Consider the following 19,698-nt stretch of genomic DNA (forward strand, 5'->3'; position numbering starts at 1 on the left):
GAGGCGGGGGAGAGGAGGCGGCCTTCTCCCCACCTCCCCGGGGACCAGGCTCAGGGGCTCTTCCTGTCCCAGGGCCTCCCCGACCGCTGGGACACAGAGAGCTCTGGGTGCTCCCACCCTACACCCTCCCTCCTTGGACTTGGTGGCCTGCCCTGCGGGGATGCTGCAGCCTGCGTCTGGGTCCTGAGAGCCTGTGGGGGACCCCCCGCCTGTCGGCGGAAGCTCGTGTGGGAAGGTGCTGGAGCGCTCCCGTGGCTTTCTCCCCAGGCCTGTGTGTTGCCCCGAAAGGGGGTGGGGCGGGGTCCTGGCAGCTCCCCAGCCCCTCTCCAGCCACCAAACCACGGCGTGCCATGGGCGCTGTGTGTCCAAGCTGCCCTCCCTGGAGGTGGCCCTCCAGGCACAGCCAGCTGGGCCGGTTCCTCCCAGCACCCCCAGGTCACAGGGCTCCCTTCTGCCCCTCGCGTGACCCTTCTAAAGGCCCGTGGCCCGGATGGGCTGCCTGCTAACTTCTGTGAGCCTCGGTTCCCTACCTATGACATGGGATCCTGCCCCCTCAAGGGAGTGTTACTCGAAGGATTGTCATGGGGAGTGGAGGGGATGGCCCTCAGGAAACAGAAGCAGGAACGAGGACAACGATGGTGACGACGGGGAAGCTGAGGCTCCGAAGGGCACCTGCTTGAGGTCCAAGGCTGGCTCCCGAGGGCTGATTCCAAACCCCTGGCCCCACCAGTCCCGAGCCCCTGCTGTAGGTGGGCAGAAGTTCATTCCTTCTAGATCCTTCCTGAGCGGGAAACTCTGCCTTGGACCAACCCCTCCCCACCCCCAGGTCCTGGCTCTACCCTTGGGGTGGGGACAGCCCTGTAGAAGGATAGAGTGACCACACATCCCCCACTTAGCGTGGAAAATCCCAATTTCTGGGCAGATGGGACGGCTACTGACCCTCGTTGGGCGCTCCCGTGGCCACAGGCCTTCCTGCAGGACAGCTGGGGTGTGGGCTGCCGTTCCCTCCCACTGCACAAAAGCGGCCCAAGGCTGGCTTGGAGAGCACCCCTCTGTCCACTGGGGTCTAGGCCGTCCCTCTGGAGGGCAGCTGTGTCTGGGCCGAGGGTGAGCATCGGGGCAGACCCTCCTTCCTGGGTCTCCACTCCCTCTCCCACCCCGACCTAGTGAGTGAGGACCACCACGTCCCAGGTCTGGAAGGTGACAACTGCGGGTACCTAGAGTAGAGGAAGGGGGACCCCCCAGAGTGTAGCTTCATGGGGGCTTCCTGCTGGGGGCTGACTTCCTGAAGGCACTGCTGTCCAGCCAGTGACACAGGCACCGCCATCCACAGGAGTGGGAGGGACTCTGTCCAGGTGGGCAGGCCTGGTCTTGGGTAGCTAAGGACGCAGGTCTCCCTGGATGCCACTTCTCTTCTGCTCCCAAAGGACTCAGCGCTGCTCAGAGGAGCCCCCGGGTTCTGAAACACTTTCTCACCTACCAGAAAGAAAATGGGTGTGGTGGCCACTGGGGCCTCTTGCAGCCATGCCCCCATTCTCTGGCCTCCCAACGCCCACTTCAGAGGGACTGGGCACCCAAGTCCCAAGGGAAGGCCCCATCACCTTGGCAACCCCAGCGTTTGGTATGCCCTCCTGCATTCTCTCCAGGGCCCCAGGTGGGGTGTCCAAGAGCACTGCCCACCCCAATGCACACAGACGCCAGGGGTCTGAGCTGAAGACACACGAGGGGAGGATCTGGGCAGGGTGGGCGGGCAGTGGGGAGGCTGGAGCCATCTCAGGCAGTGGGAGCTGGGGGTGGGGGGCGGCCACCCCTCTCCTGGGGGCTGGTGGGAAGTCAAGTCCTGCCCTTCTACTGTCCCAGGAGTCCAGAAGCCCCCAGCTTCCTAGAGGACAATGAACTTTAGCAAGAGCCCCGTCACCTGCCAGACGGAGAAAGAGGAGTCCATCCATGTTCACATGAGGAATAAGAGTGTCTGCAATCCTTAAATAGATTTATGGAAATGGTTTTGAATTACAGCATTTAGAAAATAAAAATAATCTCCATACATAATATACCCTCCATTATATGCTTTTCTTCTCCCACAGAAGCTGTTTTTGTGCGTGTGTATTCCAGTGTCAAATAGTAATTGGATTTTATCCTATAAAAGAAGCGGTAGGTATGTCATCTCTCTAAAAATAAAACTGCAATCGTCATTGCAATGTGAAGCCTGAGATTTAAGCCTGAGGAGGTGTCTGTGCTGGGGCCCGGGGCCACTCTGTGGTCTGAGGAGGTGGGCCAGGGTCCCAGGGGTGCAGAGGGAAGGGGAAGTGGCAGCCAAGCGGGCAACATCCGGGGGTCCTCAGCCCCCTGGAGAGCCCTGGCCTCGGAAGCTGGGAAACCTCTGCCCGCCACCTGACCCCGCCATCGGCTGGTGGACCAGGGTGGGCAGACCGCAGCAGGGGCGCACCTGCTTGCCCAGAGGACCACCAGGCCTGCTTCTGCATGTCCCCTCTCCGACAAGCAATGAGACTCATGCTGCTGAGACAGGTCCTGAGGGGAGCAGGGGGCGGGCGGCTGTGGGCTCAGGGCCCTGGAGAGAGAAAAGCCTAGTCTTTCTGGTTTGGCCAGCGTGTGGGGAAGCCCTGCGGTGCCCCAGGCCCCCCCCACCCCGCCGGCCCCCAGAGGTGTCCACCATCTCCCCAGACTCAGCCCCAGGGGCCGAGGCTGCCCTGAGCTCAGACACCATCCCCACTTTCCCCTTGCAGGGCGGACCTTCTGCCACGGTTCAGCCTCAAGGCCGCATCTCAGCAGGGCAGGGGGGCAGGCGGATGGGCGGGAGGAAAGCCCATCCTGCCCAGGAAGCCGCCTGGCACCCCCAGGTCCCCCCACTGGCTGAAGCTGACCTCCTGTTGGCCCCTGCGGCTGGCCTGGGGTCCCCACGGGTGTGGAGGCCAGGGCGGGTGGGGCGGAGGTCCTGGACGTTCTGGAAGTCAGGGCGGCCTGCAGCCCTGGCAGAGGTGATGGCGGCAGCTGGATGAAATGCGGTGAAGACCCTCCTGTGGCCGAAGGCCTCCTCCTCGGCACCTCCTCCCCGGCGTCCTTTGGGGCCCTCGCGAGCTTGGGGCACCGTGTCAGATGCCCGCCTTGTCGCTGTAGAAGGGCGTGACGTGGAACATGTAGCAGTGCGTGCACACGCGGACGGGCTTCACCTGCCCGTAGCGGGGCAGCGGTGCCGAGTGCGAAGAGCAGCGGGAGCAGAAGATCTGGAAGGCGAGGGGCGGGAGGCGGGGCCAGTGGGCTGGGCAGGGCTCCCAGCAGCCTTTGCGCCTCACCCCTTCCTGACCTTGGCCTCTCAGGGGCGCGCAGCAAGGACAGGGTCGGAGCCCCGGGCGCCGCCGGCCTTCCTGCCCTTCCTCCCACCCAGAGCATCCCGGGCGTGTGCGGGTGGGTGTCTCCCGGTCCCCCCGTGGGGCTGGAACCTTCAGGAAAAGCTGGCGCAGGTCTTGGCCAGGAGGCCGGACCGACGGAGGGGGTCCTGGCCCCATAGCCAGGCTGCCGCAGTCTCCTACTCAGACCCTCCATCCCCTCCCCGTCCCCAGGTCTGAAGTGGCCGGGACTGAGCACTGCACCATCGCACCCGGGGGGCGGAGTGCCTGGAGTCCACACCCTGTGCCAAGGCAGAGCAGGGCCCAGGGCTCAGGCGTGTCTGCACAAGGACCCCGGGGCATCAGTCCGGACTTCCGGACCTCGGCGCCACGTCTGTGACCGGCCCCTGGGATGCCCGCAGCGACAGCACGAGGGGCCGCGGGACGACCTCGGCCGCCCCACCCACCTTCCCACAGCTCCGGCAGTGGTGCTTCCTGCGGATGACGGTGAAGGGGGCTTTGCACGCGGTGCAGAAGCCGCAGGCCTCGTCCGGGACCCACTCGGGCGGGTCTATGACAACGACAGGGGGGAACACGTCAGCCAGAGGGACCCGTGCGGTGGCGGCAGTGGGGACCGGTGACGGGTGGGGGTCGGAGGCTGGCGGCTGTGCAGGAGCCTCCGGTGGGGCAGCCTGTCCCCCACTCCCCACCTCCGGTCCTCCCTGAGGCTCGGTACCGGCTGCGGTTTCAGGAAACTGACAGTGTCCCATGGACGTGTCAGTCTTTGCAGCTCATCGGCCGTGCTCATCGATCGGACCCCAGCTGCGGCCTGTACCTCGCCCCAGGACTCGGGGCACGGCCAGGGAGCGTCCACCCGGACAACCCTCTCCCGGCCGGCACCCAGACTGGCAGGGCCCTTGGGCAAAAATGGGGGCTGGGAAATGAAGAAATCAGCCCCCTCTGTGGACCCCTCCGTCAATCGGCCTTGCCCACCCCAGCTCCAGGACTGTTCTCAGGTTCTTGAGGAGAGGCGCCGAGGCTGGCCCTGGCCTCTTCTGACACCTGTGCAGCCTGGCAGCTGCCTGTGGGCCTGTCCCATGTCACTTCTCCAGGAGATCACTGGGGGAAGCCTCTGGGCATCTGCTCTGGAATTTGGGTGGGAGGGTGTGTGTCGGCGCTGGGAGAAGCCATCTTGCATGGGGGGACATGCCTTTCCTCCCACCCCAGACATAAGATGCCCACTGCGTACCAACCCAAAGCCCAGTACTGCCGCCCAGAGGGAGAGCGAACACCTGGACGGCTCCCTGGGGCCACAGTGTGGGCTCAGGGGTCTCCCGTCCACTCTCACACAACCCCCAAGGGAACTCAGCAAGGCCGCCCACCCACCAGAGACCGGGGTCTCCTCGCCTCCCTCTCGCCCCCTCTCCTCACCAACCTGCACCTGAGGACCTGCCCCTCCTCCGCCTGCGCACAGAACCGCCCCTCCCCCCGACCCCTCCCACCCAGCTCTCCCGCTTCTGCTCTGGACCCCATCAGCTCACCCCCGACTGCAGAGAGGTGGCTTCTCATGCTTGCCATCCTCCCCCGCCCCCGTGTGAAATCCTTGGCCGGCCCCAGTGATGCCCTGGACGGGGCCCGGCAGCTCCGGGACCACGCCAGGCCACGAGGTCAGCTCCAACACACAAGTCGAGACCCCCGCCCGAGGAGGATGGTGCGGGTCCTGAGGACTTGCTGGGTCCAGGCCCTGCCCTGCGAGCCACTCCCAGGAGGGGGCTGGACTGGTGGCCCACGGTGGGACATGGCCCTGGCTGTGGGCTGGGCCCCTCAAGACCTCGCAGTTCACCAGCTGCACGCTCTTCGAGCAGGGGGTTCCTAGTTTCCCGCGGGCGTTCTAGTTCTGGCACTGTGTGTGATTTTCACAGGAGGGTAGAGAAGACCAGGGGCTCAGGGCGTTTAGGAAGCAGGGAAGCTTGTGTGGCCGCCCCCACGGGATCCCGGCCAAGGCAGCCCCACTGCACACCTGGGTCACCAGGCAGTGCGAGGGAGGCCCTGAGCCGGGACCAGCAGGGACCAGCGCCGCCGGCCAGGCACACCGGGGCCAGCCGCCTCCTTCTCAGCTCCGGTCGCATTCAACACTCACTCAGGCCTGTCTGCCGCTGCCCGTCTGAGCACCTCTCCAGGCCTCCGGCCCCTTCCAAAGGCCTTGGGCGGCCCCCTCCCCACAGATGTGTTGCCAGTGCCCCCAGCCCACCCTGGACGCTCCTTCCCTGACTGCCAAGCCACCGGGCCTGCAGCCGGCCGACCTCCAGACTAACGGGGGAGCAGGCTGCTACGGGAGGCCTTTCCTGCGGGGCAGGTGAACGCTGGGGGGTCGGCAGTGTGCCTATGGCCTGGGACCAGCCACTTCCAGCTGCGGCCGACGGCCTGGACCCCGGCATCTCCTTGCTCCTCACGCCCTCCCTCTGCCCCCCAGGCTGAGATGTTCAGTTACGGGCCTGAGGTTAGGTGGCGGCAGCTCAGAGGACCTGTGCCCACCCTGGGAGCCCAGGAGGGAAGCTGGAGTAAGAGGCTGCACCCCCTGGGAAGCGGCACGTCTAGGTCTCTGGGGAGGGGCCCCCGCTGGAGGAGCGCTGCCCGCCCCGAGCCTGCAGTCCAGGGCAGAGCGGTGGAAACATCCAGACAGGGCTCCTGCTCTCCGCTCGGCTCCCGGGCCCTCACGCACCTTCCAAGTCTCCATCTCGGGTCTTGGCTGCGAGATCGGAGGACGACAGGGTCTCCTGGCACAGAGCGCAGTCCTCCAAGGCTGCGCTCCGCAGGGTCTGGGTGACTAGAAGAGAGAGGGTGGCCGCTGGGGTCAGTGGGCCACCGCCTGTCCCCGGGAGGTGCCGCCAGCAGGCAGTAGCCCCCGAACAACCCACAGTCCCGCATGCAGAGTGGGTCACCGCAGCCCTCACCCACCGTCCCCGCAGGCTGGGTGCTGACCCCGCAGGGGGCCTTTCCGTCCGAGTGCCCTCAGGTGTGCAGCTGGTCCTGCCTGTGGGCCCCTGGCCCCAGGGCCCACCGTCCTTGCTTGCAGAGCAAGAAGCCAGCCCCAGAAGGCAGCCCCGCCCAGAATTCCCTGGCAGATGGGGGCAGTGTGGTCCAGTGGTGTGGACCCTGGGGGGCACAGCTGGGTTGGCACACAGGACAGACTTCTCCTCCCTGTGGGCGAGGACGTGCCCTCCAGGGCTGGGCCGGCTGCCCCGTGTGTCCAGACGTTCTTGAGCAGAAGCCCCTATGATGAGAGGTCACTCGCCCAGAATGGGAGCCTCAGCCCAGCAGAGGGTGGGCAAGCAGGGGTCGGGCCCCTTCCCCACGCTCGGACCCTGCCACCTCCTTCCAGGGAGCGAGGGGCCGAGCTCCCTGTGCCTTAGCATTCCCTGTCTGACACCTGCTCTCTCACCAAGTAACTCTGCTCTGTGTGCACGTGTGTGTGCACGCGTGTGTGAGTATGTGAGGCAGCTCACAGACGGCCACTCCCCCGAGCAGGGGACCCACGTCCCCTCCTTGGCTCTGGGCTGGCCCCTGGCTGCTCTGACAGACAGAGTTTGGTAGAAGTGACAGTGTACCGCTTCCGGGTCCCGTCTCCAGGCCCGTCAGCCGTCGGAAGTGGGGTGGCCTGGCTGGGGCGTGGGCACGTGGGGCTGTGACCCCCATGCGTCCCCAAGCCCACTTCTCGGGGTACCCGGGGCCTGTGCTCCTCTGCCCACAAAAGCCGGGTGGCGGTGCCGGGCCAGGTCTGGGGGTGCAGATTTCCGCAGGCCCCCCACATCCGGGGGTGGGTGGGCATGACGGTCAGCCTAGGCCTCAGAGCCTGTCCCGAGCTGGCACTCACCCTTCTTTAGCTTTTCCTTGTCGTCCGTTTCCGGCTTGGTGGCCATGACCTGGAAGAGGGTCTTGAGAATACTTCTGAGGTCGCTGGCATAGTTGGTCTGCAGCTGGTCGGCCACGCCTGGGGGAGGACGCCCGAGGAGGGGGGGTTAGGTCCTGGCAGCTGGTGAACCCAGCCAGGGCTCGTGGTCAGAGACCAACATGTCCTCGGATGAGTGGCCGCGAGAAGAGGCTGCCCCGCCCCCGTGACAGCTCCTTTGGCAGAAGCAAAAGCTCAGGAGTCAAGGGAAGGTGGCGGAGGGGGGCAAAGTACCTAGCAGCCCTCCCCCGGGGGTCAGTTATTCGCTTCGTGCTTTTATCCTGGCCCCTCACTGAGGGACAACCCCAGAGCCCCCAGCTGTGCCCACCCGCATGGCAGCACCTTCCCCTCACGGCCACCTCGACTGAGGGGATGCAGTGAGGTTCCACGTGGCTGGGGGGCCGAGGGTGGATCCTGCCCAGACATGGGGCCCAGCGCCGGCTCCTCGGCACCCCCCGCCAGCCGCCCCCCGCTCCCTGGCCGGACAAGCCTTCTCCCACCCTCATCTGCAGAGGTTTCCTCTGTCCCTCAATTAGGTGGACTCGGCCCTTCTCAGTGAAGAGCGCTGTTAGCTCTTCAGGGGCACAAGGGGCTGCCGTTAACAGCAAAGCCAGGGAGTGACCGTGCACATCCCAGCAGCACATGGGCGCCCCGGGACCCATCACTGCGCTGATACCGTGGCCGGCGCTTCCGGGGGCTTCCTTGCGTGCCAGCAGCCGTGTTGAGTACCAGCTGGTGTGATGTTCCCCAGACCTCTAAACAAACCCGTGTGGTGGATGCCGGCAGATGTCTGAACCGAAGCTCAGAGTCACCCCGAGGTCCTCGTGCCCCCACCTGGCCTGGCTGGGGCTGTGCCTGAGGGGCCCTCGGCAGTGCGGAGTGACCCCGGGGATCATGACCCTGACTCTGCAGTGTCCGCCAGTCCACAGGCTGCCCCGCGGCTGCCCCTCCACCCGGGGCCCGGGAGCGCCGTGGAAACTCCAGGCCAGGGGAGCTGGGCTGCGGGACTGGCACTGTGTGAACCCGGCTGCCCCGGGGAGGTGTCGGGGAAGGGCAGGCAGGAGGCCAGGAGGGTGGACTTCACTGCACACTTGTCATACTTTTAAACCATGAGAAGGCGGCAGCTATTCCGAACACACAAATCTAGGGAAAGCGCTGCTACGAAGACACTGCTTGTGCTCACTCCCCTCGCTGAACTCCCCAGGGAGACAAAACAGTCATCGTCCTGTTGTCTGCCACCCCAAGAGAGGAAACATCAGTCGGGACAGGACGCACAATGAACTCTGACCTACAAATTGAACAGAGCCTCCCTGTGTGAGCAGCGAGGGGCCACTGGGACCAGAATGGGGTCCTCCACCCACCACGGGAGGGCCTGGCGAAGCACGACGCCTGCCTCTTTACCGGGCCGGGCTCATGGCGGGGCTCGCGGGCGAAGGATGAAGTGATGCGGTGAGGAAGGCCCAAGGCAGGGCTGACACCCGAGCAGCCCAGCATCAGTGGGGAACCTCCTGCACCTGGGCCAGCCGCTCCGCTAAAGCACACCCCCCCCCCCGCCCCAGTGTGTCCCCAAGCCCACGCCCCGCCCCAGGCCCAGAAGTGGCACCTGAAATGCAGACAAACAGGCGGTGGATCAGGTCGTGGCTGCCGTGGAACCGGGACCGGATCTTCTCTCTGATGGCCACGGGGCCTGCGTCCGGCCCCATCTCGTCTGAGGGGCAGGAGCCGGCCGTGAAGCCGCTGTGCAGAGAAGGAAACACAGGAGCGCAGGTGGAGGGGCGAGGGAAGGCAAAATCTCTGCCCGGAGGCCCCCTTGTTGTGGGAGCGCACTGGGGCTAACGCCACGTGCTGAGCTCCTCCCGTGGGAGAGTCACCGCCCCTCCTCACACCCTCTGCAGTGGGCTGACGGGCCCCCAAAAGATGTATCCACACCCTAACCCCTGCACCTGCCAGCAGGACCTGTTTGAAAGAAAAGTCTTTGCGGCTGCAATCAAGGTAAGGATCTTGAGAGGAGACATCATGGATTATCTGGTGGCCCTAATCTAAGGACAAATGTCTTTGTGGGAGACGGGAGAGGAGACACAGACACACGGGGGAGGGGAGGAGGCGAGTGGCCATGATACAGAGATCAGGGTGATGTGGCCACAAGCCTGGGGGCGCCCGGAGCCACCAGAAGCTGGAAGACGCAGGAAGGACCCTCCCCGAGAGCCTCCGGAGCCGGGGCAGCCCTGTCAGATTTCAGATTTCTGGCCTCCCGCCTGCGAGAGAAGAGATTTCTGTTATTTTAAGCCCCCAGGTCGTGGTGCTGTTTTACTAAGACCGTCCTTCGTCCCCACCATGCACGTCCCTTCCCATGGCCCAGGGGTCCTGCTACAGGTGCTGCGAGCTGTGCCGTTCAGGGGTCACCCTGCGGCCCTAAGTAGTGGCCGCAGTCGAGCCTACACTGTTAGGGCGTCCACTGACAGTCCTGTTCTTAAATCATTTATCTCCCATCTTCTATTTCTGCCGTTTTCTCCCACTTTCTGGGAAATTTCCTCTTTTTTTCTCCGACTTTCCCCTCGACATTTTTGCTACCAGGTTTTTAATTTCCTGCTCTCTCTGTTGTTTCATGGATGTGAAATATTTTATCTATCTGGAAACATTAATTATATTCTTTTTCTGACTTTTTTTTTGACTGTGCCGCGAGGCATGCGGGATCTTACTTCCCCGACCAGGGATTGAACCCGTGCCCCCTGCAGTGGAAGCGTGGAGTCTTAACCACTGGACCATCAGGGAAGTCCCTCATTATAATTTTTTAAAAGTTGCCTTTGGTGGCCTGCACTATCTCTGTTTCTGCTTTTCTGTGGGGGAGTTGGGTTTTTTCATGCCTGCCTCAAATGCAGAGACCCCTGTCAGAGAGAGGCCCTGGCGTGGCCTCCTGGCACGGGTGGAATCGCGGGCGCCCTCGCATCACTGGTGGGAGTGTAAATTGGTGGATGACTTTGGGGAGGTGCTCTGGCACCACCTCAGAGAAGCTGGCACACTCAGCCCAGGGGCCGTGGTCGGCACACACCCAAGACCCTGCCCTGTGCAACTGCACACGTGGCAGAATCTTCAGGGCCATTCTGGAAGTTCCAGTAAAATCCACCAGTGATGGAGGAGGAGAATCCACTGTCATCTTGTCACGCTGTGGCCCGCCTGATCGTAGCGGGTGAGCAGCCCTGGCCCCTTGTGGACGTGGACGACCCTCGCCGACACGGCAGAGAGACGCACACAGCTGCCCGATATCTCACTTAGGGGCACGTCCCTTGGTGTCAAACCATCAGGAAGCTCGGAGATGTGACGTGCCTGAGAATCCAGTGCAGGGGGCGCTGGGGCTGGAAAGGGCCCCAGACTGGCTTCATGGGCTCCCCCTGCTCAGCCAAGCAGAGATGCACGAGTGCGCGTCTGACTGGCACACTCTAGCGACGTGAACATTGGTTTATAAGTAATATTTCTTTTCAAAAAATTTATTTATTTTATTTATTTATTTTTGGCTGCACTGGGTCTTCGTTGCTGCACGCAGGCCCCTCACCGCGGTGGCCTCTCTTGTTGCGGAGCACAAGCTCCAGGCGCACGGGCCCCAGCAGCTGTGGCATGCGGGCTCAGCAGCTGTGGCTCGCAGGTCCCAGAGCGCAGGCTCAGCAGCCGTGGCGCACGGGCCCAGCTGCTCCTCGCCATGTGGGATCCTCCCAGACCAGGGCTCGAACCCGTGTCCCCTGCCTTGGCATGCAGATTCCCAGCCACTGCGCCACCAGGGAAGTGCCCTTATCAGTACTATTTCACCAGAACGTGGAGGAGCGGAGGGAGGCTGAGGGCGAGGCTGGGGCCCTCGTGATGATCTACAGCTCTGCCCTCCCAGACCACCTGCCAGGTTTCCAGAGACGAAGCCCCTGACTTTCTGCCTGGCGGGTGTGGACTTGGCGGCCCCTGTCCTGGGAGCTGAGTAAAGAAGGGGGATGCAACATCCCTGTCCGGGGTGTCAGCTTCCATCAACACCCCCAGTCTCAGTTCACAGCCTCACCCAAAAGACTGGGAAGCAGGAGCCCAAGCAAATATTTGTACACAATATTGGCAGCAGCGTTATTCACAAGAGCCCAAGGGGAAACAACCCAAGTGCCCGTCAACAGACGATGGATACACAAAACGGGGTCCCTCCATACAATGGAGTATTATCCAGCCTTAAAACGGAAGAAAATTCTGACACCAGCTACCATATGGATGCACCTGTAGGACGTTAGGCCCAGTGACAGAAGCCGGTCACAAAAGGACAAACACCGTGTGACTCCGCTTACGTGAGGTCCCTGGAGGAGTCACGTTCACAGAGACAGAAAGCAGATGGTGGGTGCCGGCTGCTGGGGAAGGGGGCTTGAATGGGGACAGAGTTTCAGTTTGCGATGATGAAAAGTTCTGGAAATAAAGAGTGGTGGCAGTTATACCACACTGTGAATGTGTACAATGCCACTGAATTGTACACTTAAATATGGTTAAAATAGTAAAATTTATGTTATATGTATTTTGCCAAAATTAAAAAGTAGGGGAAAAAAAAGATTTAGGACAGGGGAGGGCAGAGGAAAGGGAACTGAAAAGTCTAAGTAGCGAAGAGAGCTGATGGATTTGGCATCAATACAACAGGTTAAGAGTGAATACATGCTAAAAACCATTAAATTATACACTTTTTAGTACATATGTTTAATAATTAAAAAACTGAAGTATAGTTGATTTACAATGTTGTGTTAGTTTCGGGTGTACAGCAAAAATTATACACTTCTAAAGGGTGAACTGAATGGTATATATACTATATATCAATAAAACAGTTACTGTTAAAGACCCAATTATATTAAGATATAGTAGCAATAAACAAACTGAAAATGAAATTAAGAAACAACCCTATCTTCAACAGCATCAAAAAGATTTAAGTATTTGGAATAAACTTAACAAAAAAGTGCAAGAGTGACGTCACTGAAATAAATTAGACCTAAATAAATGGAAAGACACCCTATGTTCATGGTTGAGGACTTAATATCGTTAAGATGGCAATACTCCCCAAATTGGTCAATAAGTTCAATGCAATCTGTATCAAAATAGCCGCCTTTTCTTTTTCCATGCAGAAGTTGACAAGCTGATCCTAAAATTCACACGGAAACGCAAGGACTCAGAACAGCCAAAACAATCTTGAAAAAGAAACAAGTTGGAGGCCTCACACTCATGACGTGGACTTTAGTATGAAACGCCAGTAAATAAGACTGAGGCACTGGCATAGGACACGTGAGGATGGAAGAGAATTGCGAGTCCAGAAATAAACCCACACGTTTGTGGGCAACTGATTTTCAAAAGGGGTGCCAAGATCATCCAACGAGGAAAGAAGGCTCTTTTCAAAAGATGGTGCTGAGATAGAGAAAGACCGTCTCTCCAATAAGTGCTGCTGGGAAAACTGGAAGCTGCATGTAAAGGGATGAAATTAGAACGTTTTTTCACACCACATATAAAAATAGACTCAAAATGAATTAAAGACCTAAATGGAAGACTGGAAACTATAAAACTCCTAGCAGAAGACACCGGCAGATCACTTTCTGACATAAGCCATAGCAATATTTTTTTTGGATCTGTCTCCCAAGGCAAAGGAAACAAAAGCAAAAATAAACAAATGGGACCTAATTAAACTTAAAAGCTCTTGCAACAGCAAAGGAAACCATCGACCAAATGAAAAGATAACCTACTGAATGGGAGAAAATATTTGAAAAAGATATGACCAATAAGGGGTTAATATCCAAAATATATAACAGCCCTTACAACTCAATAAAAAAAATTAAAAAATAAACCAGATTAAAAAATGGGCAGAAGACCTGAATAGACATTTTTCCAAAGAATACATACAGATGAAAAGCACACGAAAAGATGCTCAACTTCGCTAATCATCAGAGAAATGCAAATCGAAACCATGAGACATCCCCTCCCACCCATCAAATGACCATCATCAAACAAAAAGACCAAAAAAAAAAAGACCAAAGTGTTGCTGAGGATGTGGATAAAAGGGAACCCTCCCACACTGTTGGTGGGAATGTAAATTGGTGCAGCCACTTTGGAAAACAGTATGGAAGGTCTCTCAAAAGACTAAGAACAGAACTACCATATGATCCAACAATTCCACTCCTGGGTATATATCTAAAGAAAACGAAAGCAGAAAAGATACATGCACCCCAGTGTCCATAGCAGCATTATTCACAACAGCCAAGACATGGAAGCAACCTAAATGTCAATCAACAGATGAATGGATAAGGAAGATGTGGTGTATACATACAATGGAATATTACTTAGCCATAAAAAAGAATGCAAATTTGTCAATTCCAACAACATGGATGGACGTGGACGGTATTATGCTAAGTGAAATTAGTCAGACAGAGAAAGACAAATACTATATGTTATCACTCACATGTAGAAACCTAAAAAATAAAACAAACAAATGAATATAACAAAACAGAAGGAGACTCACGGATATAGAGAACACACTAGTGGTCACCACTGGGGAGAGGGAAGGAGGGAGGGGCACGATAGGGGTAGGGGATTAAGAGGTACAAACTATTAAGTATAAAATAAATAAGCTACAAGGACATATTGTAACAGCACAGCGAATACAGCCAGTATTTTAGAATAACTTTAAATGGAGTATAATCTATAAAAATATTGAATTTCTATGTCATGCAACCTGAAACTAATACAATATTGTAAGTCAATTATACTTCAATAAAATTTTTTTTTTCTGGGAGAACTGCATTTCCACACACGAAAGAATGAAATTAGACCTTACCTTATACCATATACAAAAATTGACTCAAATAGATCAAAGGCCTGTATCTATTCTAAAATTCTTAAACTTAGAAAGAATTTTAAATTCTTTAAAAGAATTCTTAAAAATTCTTAGAAAAGAACAGGAATCTTTGTGGTCTTGGATTAGGCAACAGTTTCTTAGGTGTGAAACCAAAAACACAGCAACCAAAACCAAACATCTTATTCATCAGTTCCTCAGACAGGATGACACAGCAACTCCACTCTGAGGTGTCTACCCAAGAGAACTGAAACGCATATTCACACAAAAATTAAAATTAAAAACTTCTGTGCTTCAAAAGATACCTTCAAGAAAGTGAAAAACCCCACAGAATGTGAGAACATTTTTGCAAATCATGTATCTGTCAAGGGTATAGTATCTGGAATACAGAAAACTCTTGCAACTCAACAATAAAAAAATAAATAACCCAACTAAAGAATGGACAACGGATTTGAAAAGACATTTTTCCAAAGAAGATATACAAATGGCCAGTAAACACATGAAAAGATGCCATCATTAGTCATTCAGGAAATGCAAATTAAAATGATAATGTGCTATTTTATATCCATTACGATAACTGTAAGAGTTTAAAAAGGAAACAGAAAATAACAAGTGTGGGTGAAGATACGGAGAAATTGGAACCTTGTACATCCCTGGTGAGAATCTGAAATGCTACCGGAACTGTGGGAAACAGTTCAGCAGTTCCTCATGCCGTATAACCCAGCAATTCCACCTCAAGGTATCTACCCAAGAGAACTGAAACATAGATTCACACAAAAGTTTGTACGTGAATGTTCATACATACTAGCCAAACAATGGAAGCAACCCAAATGTCAGTCAGCTGATAAACGGATAAACAAGATGTGGTCTAGCCACACCATGGGATTAATTTTTGGCCATAGAAAGTATGGATAGGTGCTACAGCGTGGATGAACCTCGAAAACATCAGGCTATGTGACAGAATCCAGCTACAAAGGTCACTTATTGTATGATTCCATTTCTTTGAAAAGTCTAGGCAAACCCAAGAGACAGAAAGTAGATTAATGAAAAAAAATAAAAAATAAAAAAAAAAATAAAAAAATAAAAAAAAGAAAGTAGATTAATGGTTGCCAGTGGCAGAAGGGAGGGGAGGATGTTTGGGGTTTCTTTATGGGGTGATGAAAATGTTGAGATTAGATACTGGTGGCGGTTGTACAACTCTGTGAATATGCTAAAGACCACTGACTCGTACACTTTAAAAAGAATAAGAGGATGCTTTCCTTGTAATCATCTAGCGACTCATATTCAAGAAAGAGCTCAAGCTAAATGCGTGTCAATTGTGGGTTGATTCAGTAAGTTAGCTCAGTCATACAGTTTCCACAAAGGACAGTTAATGATGCTGGAAATTCTAAAATATTAAATAAAAAGGTAGCATTTTAAAAATTAGAGCTATCATAGGTACATAAATGAGATTTGGGGAAATACAGTCAAGGCAAAGCATTAACATTACACTTATTTGCATAGTAGGACTATGGATTATTTTCTGAGCATCTTCTAAGATTGAGTATTACTTCTATGACCAGAAGAATAACTGTTAGGCTGAGGAGAGGCAGCACCTACAGCAGGAGTCACTGCAGCCCTCCTGAGGCACAGAGTTTGTTTCTTAGTGGAGGGAAGGCATGCTCTGGGGCTCAGCCCCGCAGCCCCTGCCCCTCAGATAAAGCCCTGGAAGCGGGGAAGCCTTTCTGGACAAGGCGCTGCGGCTGGCAGGCAGCTCGCCTGCGAGAAACCAGAGGAAGGGCCCTGACTGTCAGCTGAGCGTTGAGAGCTACGAAGCCTGCGGTTCATGTTGTGCCTTAAAAGAGCAATGAACCCTCCCAGCAGACTGAGACCGAGGCTGGCCCACAGGTGGTGGGTGGGTCAGATGGCAACCATGGTCTCAACCCCAAGCCCTCAAGCCCTCTCCTGCTTCTCCGCAGAGTGGGGCGTGTGTGTGTGTGTGTGTCTGTGTGTTGGGGGCGGGTGTGGATGGAAAGAGAGCCAGAGGCTCCATAAAGAGCCTGGTCCTAGGCAGAAGAACCAACAAGGTGCTGCCCACGGGCAACCCAGCTGGGCTCGGAAGGGCCACCGGGAACAAAAGAACAGAACACTGGGGGTGGGGCCTGGGATGTCACCTGGGGCCTGAGCTTGGGGCCCGGCTGGGTCAGCCCAGTCCTAGGGGCCACATAGGTGGGCATTGTTTGGGCACCGGGGGCCCCAGGAACACTGCCCAGGGCCACCCTTTTGGAAGGGCGCTGGTCCTCCATGGGCAGCTGCTACACAGCAGGCTGGGAACATGGAAGAGGGTTCCAAGGATGAACCAGACCCTGTGTGTGGCCCCCAAGAGCCCAGTCTAGTGGGGGAGCCACACGCTTTAACAAGACAGAGCTGAGAGGCCAGCTGGCGCCCAGTGGTCCAGGTCTATGGTGAGGGCAGGAACAGTGAGGGTGAGACATGGCCGGAAGCTGAGACGCAGAGGAAAAGTGGGCGAGAGAGGCTAGGGTGAAGGCGTGAGGGGCGCCCACCTGCCAAGGGCTTCCTCTGCCTCACCAAGCAGTCTGAGCTCCTGTCACCAGCCGTATCTACCTAGGCACTCAAGTTCAAATCTGCATGGTCACCTGGATGTCGGAAAATCCAGCACCTTCTGTGACCGAGGCCCAACTGGATTCTGTTTCCTGCCACTCTCTTTTATTGAAGGCAGCACATATTCCCCGTAACAATTCCACTTAGGTTTGAATTACTAGGAAGTGTCAATTTTCTAGTAGCAAAAGACAATGCAATTCTAAAGTTACGTTAATACCAAAGGTTTTGTCCAGCCTGTGTCTTTGGCCACGGTCCATAGTGGCAAACTTTCTAAAGGGCACCCTTGAAAGGCACACATGGAGAAGTATCTGATTCCATGGTCAGAGTAGAAAAAATGGCCTTTTGACAGGAAAAGGACTTAGTCATTTTGAAGTTCTAGGGGTCTGTGAAATAAGAGATAATACAACTTGGAAAAACTAATAGCATCACAAGGTGTTTCTGGCTATGACATCACATGGATGAATCTGTGAGCCTTTGAAACCCTTTGTAAAGGCCTCAGTAAGAGAAAAACAAGGAGGAGCAAGACGGACTGATGGAATCCAGAAGGAAGGTTTATGCTTGGATGTGGGGACATGGAAAGTCTGGACATCTGCACAGCCACATACCAATTCTAATGAGCCAGCTTGGGCCCTGCTAGCTCCTCCTTACAAAATCCATCCATCCATCTATCCATCCATTTGACCATCTATCTACCCAATCACCCACCCATTCATCTATCCATCGACCCATCCATCCATCCATCCATCCAACCATCTACCCAATCATCCATGTATCCATCTGTCCATCCATTGATCCATCCATCCATCCATCCATCCATCCATCCATCCATCCATCCATCCAACCATCTACCCAATCATCCATGTATCCATCTGTCCATCCATCAATCCATCCATCCATTCATCCTAGTATGGTGAGGATTTAGCAGGGAGGTATGTGTGTGCTGATGTGGGTCGAACTGTGTCTCCCCAAATTCATATGTTGAAGTGCTAACCCCCAGTACCTCAGAACGTGGCTTTATCGGGATATAGAGTCACTGCAGATGTAATTAGTTAAGATGAGGTCATTAGGGTGGGTCCTAATCCAATATGACTGGGGTTCTTCAAAAAATGAGAAATTTGGACACAGGTGCACACAGAGGGAGAATGACATGTAAAGAAAAGGCAGAGATCAGAGCTTAGCGTCTACAAGCCAAGGGGCCCCAAGGATTGCCAGTATCCATCAGAAGTGAGAGGGCAGAGGCCTGGACAGATCCTCCCTCATGGCCTCAAAAGGAACCACCCTGCTGACACCCTGATCCAGGACTTCTGGCCTCCAGAACTGAGACAATCCATTTTTATGGTTTACCCCCCAGTTTGTAGTACTTTGTTACAGCAACCCTACAAACGAATACAAACGTGATGGCACAAAGCTGACAGGCCCAGGCTGCCCAGGAGGCGTCAGCACAAATACCTTTGGGGCAGCAACTATGCTAATTTATTGTGAACAGACCAGATCTCCCTGCTTCCTCTACTCTCCAGCCACCTGCAAAATCTTTCTTCTAGTGGTTTTAATGAGTGACTCTGCATTTGGAAGGAAGACAACTTACTCCAGTGCAACAACCCCTTGGGGTGAGCACAGGCTGGGAGGGAGGGGGAGGAAGGATAAACCCCTCTCCCCAAGGAGACCACAGCACACGGCTCAGGTCCACAGAGGGAACAAGAGAACAAGAAATGACTGAGACCAGGAGGGCTGGCGCCGACCCAGGAAACAACCCAAAGGGGCTGTTTCAGTCTCTTCTCACCAAGGGACCAAGGGACGGCCAACAGAAACACCGACAGCTCTAGATGGGAACGCAGCCTGGCCGACGCCTGGCTGGTGAGACTCTGAGCCGAGAACCCATCTCACCACACCAGACACCTGACCCACCGACACTGTGAGATGATGAACGGGTGCTGTCAGAAGCCACTAAGTGTGTGGTAATTTGTTACGCAGCATGGCTGACTAATACAACTGGGCAGATGTTGTAACTGAGTGACCAAGTGGACGCTGGCACCCTGAGTCAGGACTGAAAGCAAAATGAAACCACTTTGGTGCAGAGAAGACTGACCTGGCGGGTACGTCCAGTAACAGCTCCTGTCTTGGGAGGCTCGGGGCATCCCCGGGGCTCACCTGAGTCTGTGCAGGTCGCCACACCAGAGCCCAGGTCCTGTGGAGCAGCAGGAGGAAGTGTGGCCGCCACCCAGCACCTGTGCCTGACACTCTTGCTCAGCTTGAGGCTCCACAAGAGCCTGTGCAAGTGGACAATAAGTGATGGGTCACCCATGGCAGGGGCAGCCACATACACTGCAGTGACAGACACCCTCTCAGCGCACTGCAGGCTGGTGCTGGGGGACAGGGGCTGGTCTCAGAGCCACCCCCACTGGTGACCAATGGCAGGCACAGGACTCTAGTGGCCACCACGCAAGCTAAACACAGAGGGGCGCTCACATCTACAGGGAGACGCCCGGTCTCCACACGTGCCACCATCTGCCGGGGCCTGTCCCCACCCCCACCGAGGCAGGAGGCTGATGAGGGCTGCTGGGGGTCCAGGCAGCCTGGGGACTCTGGGGGTGCGGACGTGTTCACCTCTGAGCAGGGCCTGAGGGTGGGGAAGGCCCAGGCGGCCTGGGGCTTCGCTTCTGACCACAGACCTGGACTGAATGCCAGAGGGGGAGCTGTTCAGAGGCCAGGCCCCAGGGCTACTACAGAGCCCCTCCCGGTGCGGTGTGCACCCGGGGCAGCCCCTGGCGGGGAGCCCAGCACCCAGGACCTGCCAGGCACAACTCCCCTGACCCTGTCAGGGGCTGCCACAGGAGCTGCAGCTCCTACCAAGACCCCGTAGGCCCCGGATAGAAAACCTCCTCAACCAAAATTCAGACCATATCCCTCCTCTGCAGACACGTCTCACTCCCTGCTTCCCAGGTTACTTGGAGTAAAAGCCAGAA

The 19,698-nt window shown here is 56.1% G+C and overlaps 1 protein-coding gene across 2 annotated transcripts in view; it reads right to left on the minus strand.

The window, feature by feature from the left end:
- Window positions 1–2,719: 2,719 nt before the first annotated feature.
- Window positions 2,720–19,698, minus strand: part of ZFYVE28 (zinc finger FYVE-type containing 28) — a 63,332-nt gene continuing 46,353 nt past the window's right edge. For both annotated transcript variants that reach the window (XM_032632782.1, XM_032632783.1), the window contains 5 exons: window positions 8,897–9,030; window positions 7,219–7,335; window positions 6,067–6,171; window positions 3,812–3,915; window positions 2,720–3,242 (listed from right to left, as the gene is read on the minus strand). In XM_032632782.1, the coding sequence (XP_032488673.1) occupies window positions 3,111–3,242; window positions 3,812–3,915; window positions 6,067–6,171; window positions 7,219–7,335; window positions 8,897–9,030 (592 nt within the window). In that variant the 3' untranslated portion in view covers window positions 2,720–3,110. The remainder of the gene's footprint in view (window positions 3,243–3,811; window positions 3,916–6,066; window positions 6,172–7,218; window positions 7,336–8,896; window positions 9,031–19,698) is intronic.

This window comes from Phocoena sinus, chromosome 5 (genome assembly GCF_008692025.1).
Source record: "Phocoena sinus isolate mPhoSin1 chromosome 5, mPhoSin1.pri, whole genome shotgun sequence".
Classification (NCBI taxonomy): Eukaryota; Metazoa; Chordata; class Mammalia; order Artiodactyla; family Phocoenidae; genus Phocoena; species Phocoena sinus.